The sequence below is a fragment of the Littorina saxatilis genome, linkage group LG14, assembly GCF_037325665.1.
Source record: "Littorina saxatilis isolate snail1 linkage group LG14, US_GU_Lsax_2.0, whole genome shotgun sequence".
Taxonomy (NCBI): domain Eukaryota; kingdom Metazoa; phylum Mollusca; class Gastropoda; order Littorinimorpha; family Littorinidae; genus Littorina; species Littorina saxatilis.
Window position 1 is genome coordinate 22,499,195 of NC_090258.1, and position 10,000 is coordinate 22,509,194.

General features: G+C 41.9%; 1 protein-coding gene across 1 annotated transcript in view; it reads left to right on the forward strand.

The window, feature by feature from the left end:
- Window positions 1–6,427: 6,427 nt before the first annotated feature.
- The window catches only part of LOC138947358 (F-box/LRR-repeat protein 7-like), a 49,658-nt gene continuing 46,085 nt past the window's right edge, over window positions 6,428–10,000 (forward strand). Inside the window, exon 1 of the mRNA XM_070318812.1 lies at window positions 6,428–7,268. Coding sequence (XP_070174913.1) covers window positions 7,091–7,268 — 178 coding nt within the window. The 5' untranslated portion in view covers window positions 6,428–7,090. The remainder of the gene's footprint in view (window positions 7,269–10,000) is intronic.

Genomic DNA, 10,000 nt, shown 5'->3' on the forward strand with positions numbered 1-10,000 from the left:
TTTCACAGGATTTGGCACGAATTGCACTTCTGTGTACGTTGTTATGCACTCACATATCTATCTCCAGATAATTATTCGTCCATTTTTCTCTCTCTGTCTATGCATCTCTCTGTCTCCGGTCGTTCTTTTCTGCACGAATGCTAGAAAAAGCTGATATACATAGTTTTTTCATTACATTTTGTTCTCTCCATTTTTGATCACTTCCTTATCCCATAGCTGGAGAGATCCTCGATGGTCATTATTACACGGTATGTGCAAATCACTGGAGAAAGGCTAATTGTGTGTGTGTGTGTGTGTGTGTGTGTGTGTGTGTGTGTGCGTGTTTCTTTTACCTCAGTCGCATGCAGGTTGCTTCAACCCATCTTTTTTGCCTAATTTATTTCTTCTTTTGTTGGTCCTTTTTTTCATCCTTCATTTTTTTGTTTTTTTTTATTATACAAAATTCGCAATTGTAGATACTACAACACATACTCTTTAATATTTAACTCTAATTCCAATGAAATACCTTAGTCTAGCTTCTTTCTCTCTCTATATATATATATATATATATATATATATATATATATGTAAGGCTAACGTTAGTGCACGTCTCACAAACGACCAAGCAAGAGCTGTGATAAGTCAACCCTTGCATTCATTCATTTAACCACACACAGGTACGCAAGTAATGCAAAACGGACCAGTAGATAGAAAGAAAGAGTGGAGACCAAAAGACCAGTGCGACATTTTCGCCCAGACCGAACTCCCTTGAACCCTCGTCTCACAAAAGGACTTCGCGAATGGAGCCTTTCACCACCCCCCCCCCCCCCTTCTGCGTCTCCCCCCCCCTCTGCTCTTTTACAGTGTCTGTCTTTATTCTGTCTGTCTCTCCTGTTCCCTCTGTCTGTGTGTGTGTGTGTGTGTGTGTGTGTGTGTGTGTCTGTCTGTGTATCTGTGTGTCTATCTATGTGTCCATCTGTCTGTCTGTCTGTCTGACTGTGTGTGTTTGTGTGTGTCTCTCTCAATCTCTGTCTCTGTCTGTTCCCTCTCTCTTTCACCTTCTTTACCCCCCCCCCCCCCCTACACTCGTCTTACAAAAACATCTTATCAAACCCAAACCCAACCACCACCACCCTCTCTCTGTATATATGTACATCTCTCTCTCTCTCTCTCTCTCCCTCTCTCTCTTCTCTCTCTCTCTCCCTCTCTGACGTACCCCACCCCCACCCCCATCCCCCTCCTCTCTCTCTCTCTCTCTCTCTCTCTCTCTGACGTACCCCACCCCCACCCCCATCACCACCCCCCGCCTCCCTCCACTGTCTGGGTTTGTGTTTAAGCACTGAGCTGTGTTTTGTGACGAGGGAGGGGAGGCGAGTGTATGCCGACATATAGGTAGGTGTGAGACGTGAACCACTCGCTTTGAACTCTCTGCGACATAGCTTACCTGTGAGGTACGAACCCTCCCCCCCCCCCCCCCTCCTTTCTTCTTTTGAAACCTCAACCCTGGAGTGCAGCGCAAAGAAATCACTCCAATTTGAGACACTTGTCCACGCAGATTATGCGAGGCGGCAAAGCAATTTGAATTGCGCTGGTCGCAGAGGATGGGGTTACCTGGTGCTTCAAAATTTAAACCGTCGAAGAAAGAATCGTGGCGTGGTGTTGCGAAGGTTTGAACTCAGTTTTAAGTTACTTGACCTTTCGGTTACTGTCAGATGACTGAGCTGGGTGTTGGCACTAGTCGCACACGTGCTTCATAAAGAAAGATGCCCAGGAGGTATTGGAGTTGCGAAGGTTGGAGATATTGTGCACATTTTGATTTAAAATTGAGTTACTCATCTGCAGAACTAATGCACGCGACGTGGCCAACACAGATCAGTCGTTGCGCTGGTCTCACAAGTGTTTTACTTAACGAACTTTAGACTAAAGTGTAGGTACTTGTAGTACATGGTGTGCATTTCGAATACACTGCAAAGAAGTTTACTTACTTTGAGTCAACTGTCCACACAGCTACTAGGCCTATAAGGTTTGTAAGTAAGAGAGTTGCACTAGTCCTACTGGTGGTCAAGGGGAATTTGAGGTAAAGGCAATCAAGTAGCTAGGTATTGAGGTCGTGTTGATCACTGGTTGTGAGTTCCTCAACGTTTGCTCACTTTCTCACGTCCCTAGGTCTACAACTTATGTGTGTGGGACCTTCGCTGCTAACGAGGCACTGAACGATGTGTTTTGGGGGTTATTTTCTTCGCTGTGTGAGATAGTAAGTAGTACTACAGTAGTAAGCTTGTGACTGAGCAGGACAATATGATTCGGCAAGTGGAATGGAAGTGAAATGTCTCACCTTTGAGATAGTAAGTACTACAGTTAGTGAGCTTGACTGAGCAGGACAATATGATATATGATTCGGCGAGTAGAATGGAAGTTAAATTTCTCACGTTTGAGATAGTATTACTAAGTAGGCTACTACAGTAGTAAGCTCGACTGAGCAGGACAATATGATTCGGCGAGTGGAATGGAAGTGAAATTTCTCACGTTTGAGATAGTAAGTACTACAGTTAGTAAGTTTGATTGAGCAGGACAATATGATTCGGCGAGTGGAATATTGAAAAGCAATTTATCACGTGTTTTGGTCTGGTGTTAGTTAGGATAATGAGACTTCTGACTTCACTGCGTTAAGTGTATACAGCAGCGGTTTTGTTTTAGTTCATTCGCAGTGTTAAAGGCACGGTCTTTCCTGTGTAAACGGACCAGCTCACCATCACAGATCTGGCAAGGCATTTTCATTGGATAAACTGAACCATCCTTCCACTGTGAGACTTCCCAAAAAATCAGCTTCCTGGCTGCTTCGTGTGGATCGAAGTTGTGTCTGAAATGTCTGAATGTAGGCTTACAGAAGTGTCAATCTTCAAAATAATGCATAATCAATAATTGAACAAACACACACACAAATGCATAAATACATGATTACAATAATACATGAATAAATAAATAAATAAATAAATAAATAAATAAATAAATAAATAAATAAATAAATATTTAAATACATAAATCCCACTTTGTACTCGAGGCACTCAGAAAGTTGATTACTGATGTGTACACATGGAGGGGTAACTGTACCCCGTGTACAACAAGCCTGCTTGAGTTCTTGCCCTAAATACGTGTTAATAATGATTTCATGTTAGTTATTTTGAACAAAATTATGTTTAATTAAACCAAAAGCCTGAAGGGATCTGAGATGGTGAGCCCAATCGTTTAAAGGGAAAGCCCTGTGCCGTTAAGTATACACACGCGTGTGTTTCTACTGATTGTCTGTTCACCCCAGTGGTGGCCGAAGCTTTGTTATAGAGTGGACGGCTATGTGTGATTTAGGGAAGCCCTTGCCCACTCTCTGACGAACTGTGATGGCGGCGATCGTACGACAGAGTGCATTTTGTTAAGTGCTTGCCTTATTTTGTAAATGTTTACCCATGTGTTAGTACAGGTAGTAAGTGGCGAACCGAGTGGATTTGGGAGAAATTGCGTCACAAATGTGTTTGCATACGAGCACGTCTCGCAGTACTGTATACTACGTATGAGGAAATTTATAGCAGAGTATTTTTTTTTTAGTGTACCTAGTCTTTTGAATGTTTACTTGTGTGATAGGTATAGGTAGTAAGTGGCAAGCAGGCTGGATTGGGAGCAATTACTTCACAAATTTGTTTCTATACAAGCAGTTCGGGCAGTAAATATACTAGATACGTGTGATTTTATTGCAGCGTGAGTTGTGTGAGGTGCCTGCCTTTTTTGTGAATGTTTACCTGTGTGTTAGTATATATGTAGTGAGTATAGGTAGACTAGTAAGTGGCGAGCAGAGTGGATTTGGAAGCAATTTCTTCACGAAATGTTTTTTTCCATACGAAGACGTCTGATAGTCCATACACTACGTGTGTGTGATTTTATTGCAGAGTAAGTTTTGTGCGGTACCTGTCCTTTGAATGTTTATTGTGTGTGGTAGGTATAGTAATAAGTGGTGAGCAGAGTAGCGTTTGGAGAAACTACTTCCCAAAGTGTGTTTTTACACAAGAATACGCCTCGTGGTACATGTATGTGTAATGTCATTGCATAAACAGTTTTGACCTGACATTTGAATGTTTAATTGTGTGATAGGTATAGGTAGGTTGGAATGAGTAGAGTGAAGTTTGGAGCAATTACTTCGAATTCACAACATGTGTTTTGGAAAGAATACGCCCCGTAGTACACACATTTTTTTTTTTTCATTTTTGTAAAAAAAAGTGTTTACCATCGGCAGGATTTACTGGACATACTAATTTTGACAGATACACTGGATATCACTCCGTTTCCTAAATGGGGATGAACACCTCAGCGTTGTAGACAATACGCATAGAGAAGTAAGAAGTGTATACATATGTGCGTGATTTTGTAAGCAGAGTGTATAATATATACATATATACTTTGTGAGGTACCTGCCCCCGTTGTGAATCATGTTTACGTGTGTGGTAGGTATAGGTAGCAAGCTGCGAGAAGAGTAAAGGTTGGAGTATTTACAAAATGTGCTTCATTGGAGCACGCTGGGTGTGGTTATAAGACCTGTATTGATTGACTTGTAAATGTTTACTTGTGTGGTAGGTAGCAATTTAAGTTCGAGAAGAGTCAAGTATGGAGTGTTTTCAAAAGGTGCTTCATTGCAGCACGCTGCCTAACGTGGTGATAATTATGCCGCAGTGCGTTTTGTGGGGGACCTGTGTTTACTGTGAATATTTACTTGTGTAGTAGGTGGAGATAATGAAATCCTAGTAAGTGGCGAGCAGAATAGGGTTTTGAGGTATTTGCCTCGCATTTTGTGTTTAAGGAAGTACCCACTCACTACCTGGAGTAATGTGTAATGCTAGTATGGTAGAGAGCGTTATGGTAGGTATAGGTAGTAAGTAGATGTTAGAGTATTTACTTTCACAGGCAGTGTTTTAAGTACCCTTCGTTGTTACCAAACATTTGTGGCTGTCGAAAATGTGTTGTCTTTCCCAACAAGCGGCCGAAACATTGGATCAAGCTAAGTTCTTGTTACGCATTGTTTGTCTGTGCACTTTACAGACCGTTGGGTCGATATATTTATGAATGTAACGTATTGTTTTGGCAATAACAAACGTTCCAACAACCTACCTTTCTTGTTTTTTGATTCTGAATTTTCGAACGTTGGCAGTCTCTTTGTTTTGGGATTTATTTTGTCGAATATCAGTTTTAAAGTGGGGAACAGAATGGTATTTGGAGTATTTACTTCACAATATGCGCTGCTTGAGGTTCATCTAATGGTATAAGTTTGTATTTGTGCAATGTTACCAGATCTCATTTGGTTTAAGGGGCAAACACAGTGGTTTCGAAGTTGTTTTTTCTCACAAAGGTAAACTTCAAAGGTATATGTCTGTGTGTGGCTTGTGCTGATGGTATTGACACTTTTACTAAAGTGCAGTTGTAACTTAGAGAGGAGGGGTTCCCCCCACGGGTTAGGGGGAAGAATTTACCCGATGCTCCCCAGCATGTCGTAAGTGGCGACTAACGGATTATGTTTCTCCTTTTACCCTTGTTAAGTGTTTTTTGTATAGAATATAGTCAATGTTTGTAAAGATTTTAATGTTAAGTCCTTTGTACTGGAAACTTGCATTCTCCCAGTAAGGTCATATATTGTACTACGTTGCAAGCCCCTGGAGCAATTTTGTGATTAGTGCTTTTGTGAACAAGAAACAATTAACAAGTGGCTTTATCCCATCTCCCCCCTTTCCCCGTCGCGATATAGCCTTGAACGGTTGAAAACGACGTTAAACACCAAATAAAGAAAGAAAGAACTTAGAGAGGCCCTGCTGAGTATTCGTTAGAAAGTAAATGTATGTCGAGAGAGGAGTAGCTTTCCTTTGTTCTCGAATTGATCAGGCGCTGTAAGGCCCAGTAGTCCTGTTTATATCATTATGTCTTTCAGGTACTTTAAAGGATACAAGTTTACATTGTCACTGTGTGTGTGTGTGTGTGTGTGTGTGTGTGTGTGTGTGTGTGTGTGTGTGTGTGTGTGTGTGTGTGTGTGTGCGTGCTTACGTGCGAGCGTGCATGCGTGCGTTCGTTCGTACGTGCTTGCGTTTGTATGTGTACGTGTGCGCGAACGTTTGTATGTGCGTGCAGGCGTAAATGTGTCCCCTCACGATAAATAAATCCTTCTGTGTAAAAACAAAACCAAAAGCCAGGAGTGTAATTGTAAACAACCATATATACACTACTTTCACACACCGCTGTACCACAAAGGGAAGTAATATTTAAAACGTAGACAACAAAAAAGCAACCGAACTCTACAAAAACACGACTATTTCTTTTGCCTGTGGTCTGTGAAAGTAGATAAGAAATATATATATTATACATACAGGCGACGACAATCCGTGTGCACAGGGTTTTATGTGTGTGATTTGTTTTTCCAGGATAAAGAGCTGGGAGTGCATACTGGTTCGTAAAACATTTACTGTGTACAATCTTTCGCTGAAAGTCTACATGACAATGCGCAGAGCATTCAGGGTGCATATTATACAATGGAACAGTCCAGCCCTACCCTCCAGTAGGAGTCTCTTGAGTTCATGACATTCGGAGTGGTGCCTATTATTGCACGTTTATGGAACTGTCAGTGATTGTTTATGATGACGGACTATATAACTGGCCTTGGGAATATACTTGAATGCTACTTGGTGTTAAACTGATTTGGGGAAACCCATGACTTTTCGTGACACTCCGTCAAAAACATTCGTGAATTTCATCGGCTGTGTTTGGAATAGAAAACATTTGTGATGATTTCTTGGGAGTCTGTCTTTGAAAACAGTGATTCACAAGCCGAACGTCATGTCTGTGGGTGAGTACGGCAATCCAAGCTATACCGCAGCGGTTGTTTTCATTGGTTGCTGAGGCTGTGGATATTGTCAACCTTCATCCTTTACAAAGGGGAATAGTCGCAAACTCTGTCCCAGAACAATGTGACTGATCTAAATCTATTATGAGGAGTCACTGCACCAACATTTTGAGAGCAGAATTTCCATTGGACGACACTTTACTACACTGTATTATGAAACGGCAAATGTGATTGGCTGAGACAATGTTGACTGCACGTGCTTACGAGGCGAACAAGTTGGCGCTGAGCGTTCGGTACTTTGCGGGAAGATCACGTGATGCTGACGACGAGGCTTCCTATGTCTCCATCAATCTCACCGATGATGGCTCGGGGGCGGAGACAGACAACACTTACGAGTCAATCAAGTCACGCATGCTTGAAGGTGAGTTGTTACGTCATACGTATGACGACAATGTAACAATGACGTCACTTTACTGACTAACAATGTAGTCTGTTTCCATCAACACGTTGTGTTCATAACACACAGCCAAATCAGCATCTGCAGCTTTTTTTCTCCTATCTTGTACATTTCCAACTGACATTCTTAAAAGTTGTGTTGTGTGGGCTTTCTGGTTTTCGATACAAATTCAGAATGTCTTTGGGGATCAAATCGCTGCGCTTGTAAGCAATTTCTCAATTTGTTTTTGTTACCCCATAATCGTATTGTTTGCATGTTTATGTTCAATTCATTTGCTTATTTGTGGATTACCATTGCCACTGTCCTCGCCTCATTGCGTCTGTTAACTATGAATATCAGTAATATTCCTTTCTACAACTTCGCAAAAGATCAGCAACGACGGTTCACAGCTGAGCATTAACAAGCACATACAGCAAACACATTACGATACCATCGCTGTGACCATACTCCTGACTCTAATCTCAAGCTTTGTCGCTGCAAATGCACGTTTAAGCCTATAACTATGAAGGTGAAAGAAAATTGTTAGCCTTCGCTGTCAGCCTAACACTTCACGTCAACCTTATCTGAGTCTAGACATAGTAACACGACTGCGCCAGTGCATAGCCATCCAAAAGTCGTTGTGTGTCCCTGTAAGTGAACATTAGTATCCGAACTGTTTGCTCTGGGGGCAGAAATTGGCTACGACTAGCGGTCAAGAGTAGTATGTACCACATCTGAGGTGATTATTTGTGGTGCAGTTAATTCATAAAGCCGTCTGGTTGGGCTATAATTGCAGCCAGTCCAGTTTAGCGTTGTTTTGTTGTTGTTGTTGTTTTTGCTCGTTTGCTTGGTTTTATTTTGATTTTTGTGTGTTTTGTTTCATTTCATTTCGTCTCGTCTCCTTTAATACAATTTAGTTTTTTTGATTTTTTCTTCAGTTTCTTTCGTTTAGTTGTTTACCCTAATACCTTTCGTCCGTTCATGTTTGCTTTGTGACTGCATTCCTTCCTTCTTTCTCTCCCTCTTTTCATATTTCCCCAACAGTAAATATTATGTTAATTCATATAACCACACCGTGCGTTTCCTTGCAGTACAATGGTTTTAACACTAACAGTCAACCTATTGAGATTGCACTCTAAGACTCTTTTAAAGCCTGTATATAAATATATATGCTATCTTCCTCGTTTTCAAATCCGTTTCCAACGGTAACTTCTGCACTACACTGCAAAATCCGTTGTCGTTGGAGCATTAACCTGCAAAAGTGAACCTGTTAATTCATATGAACACACCATGCGTTTCCCTGCAGTCCAATATTGTTGACAGTCAATCTATTGAGACTGCACTCTATGCCTCTGTTAACGCCTGCAGTCTACCTCTCGTTTTCAAATCCGTTTCCAACGGTCACTTCTGCACTACACTGCTAAGTTCTTTGTCATTGTAGCATCAACCTGCAAACGTGAGCAGAGTAGCCATGCTGTTCCTTTTCGTGAAGTTATGCCCCTTGTGTTCCTTCAGTTCCCTCCCCTTTGGCTACAAGTGCAGGGACGCGTGCTGGGGATAATCCAAAGTGCTGTGTGTGTTTGCTGGGAGGGCTGTCGCTGAACACTGGTAGAGTTGAACCCCCCAACCCACCCCCTCTTTGTGGAGGTCTTCTTCTTCTTCTTCTTCTTCTTCTTCTTCTTCTTCTTCTTCTTCTTTTTCTTCTTCTTCTTCTTCTGCGTTCGTGGGCTGAAACTCCCAAGTACACTCGTGTTTTTTGCACGAGTGGAATTTTACGTGTATGACCGTTTTTTACCCCGCCATTTAGGCAGCCATACGCCGTTTTCGGAGGAAGCATGCTGGGTATTTTCGTGTTTCTATAACCCACCGAACTCTGACATGGATTACTTTTTCGTGCGCACTTGGTCTTGTGCTTGCGTGTACACACGGGGGTGTTCGGACACCGAGGAGAGTCTGCACACAAAGTTGACTCTGAGAAATAAATCTCTCGCCGAACGTGGGGACGAACTCACGCTGACAGCGGCCAACTGGATACAAATCCAGCGCGCTACCGACTGAGCTACATCCCCGCCCGAGTCGTGCAGCAAGTAGAGGGACAAGACGAGGGAGAGAAGAGACAGTACGGTGGTCGCCACTGTAGAGACAACGGAAAGAGAGGGGAGTCGTACAGCAAGAGGGACAAGACGAGGGAGAGAAGAGACAGTACGGTGGTCGCCACTGTAGAGACAACGGAAAGAGAGGGGAGTCGTACAGCAAGAGGGACAAGACGAGGGAGAGATAAGCGGCGGATTTAATACGTCATTTTTGAAAAAAAAAAAATCTTCTCTTTTGTTTACGTCACTCAGTCAGTTTCTTTCGTCATTTACACTTGTTTGAATCTAAACAAAACTTCACGAAGGATGTTGAACTTTTGTTTTAATTATGTACATGTACGTGTACTTTGATCACTTCGGTACATCAATAATTTCACTGTCACCGTCACGAATCATTACTCGGCAGAGAAGAACGATTCTATGAGTGTTTGTTTGTTGGTCGTCTTCCACATCAGTTCTCTCACTGTAGCTGTGTAAGACATAAGACATACGATTATTTAATTATTGTCCATACAATTAAACAATGGATGGAAAAGTGTGGTTAATCTGCTCTTAAAACAACCAAACAATATGACAACAACAGGCTAAACATAAAAACAATAAAAACATACGAAGTTGAGACAG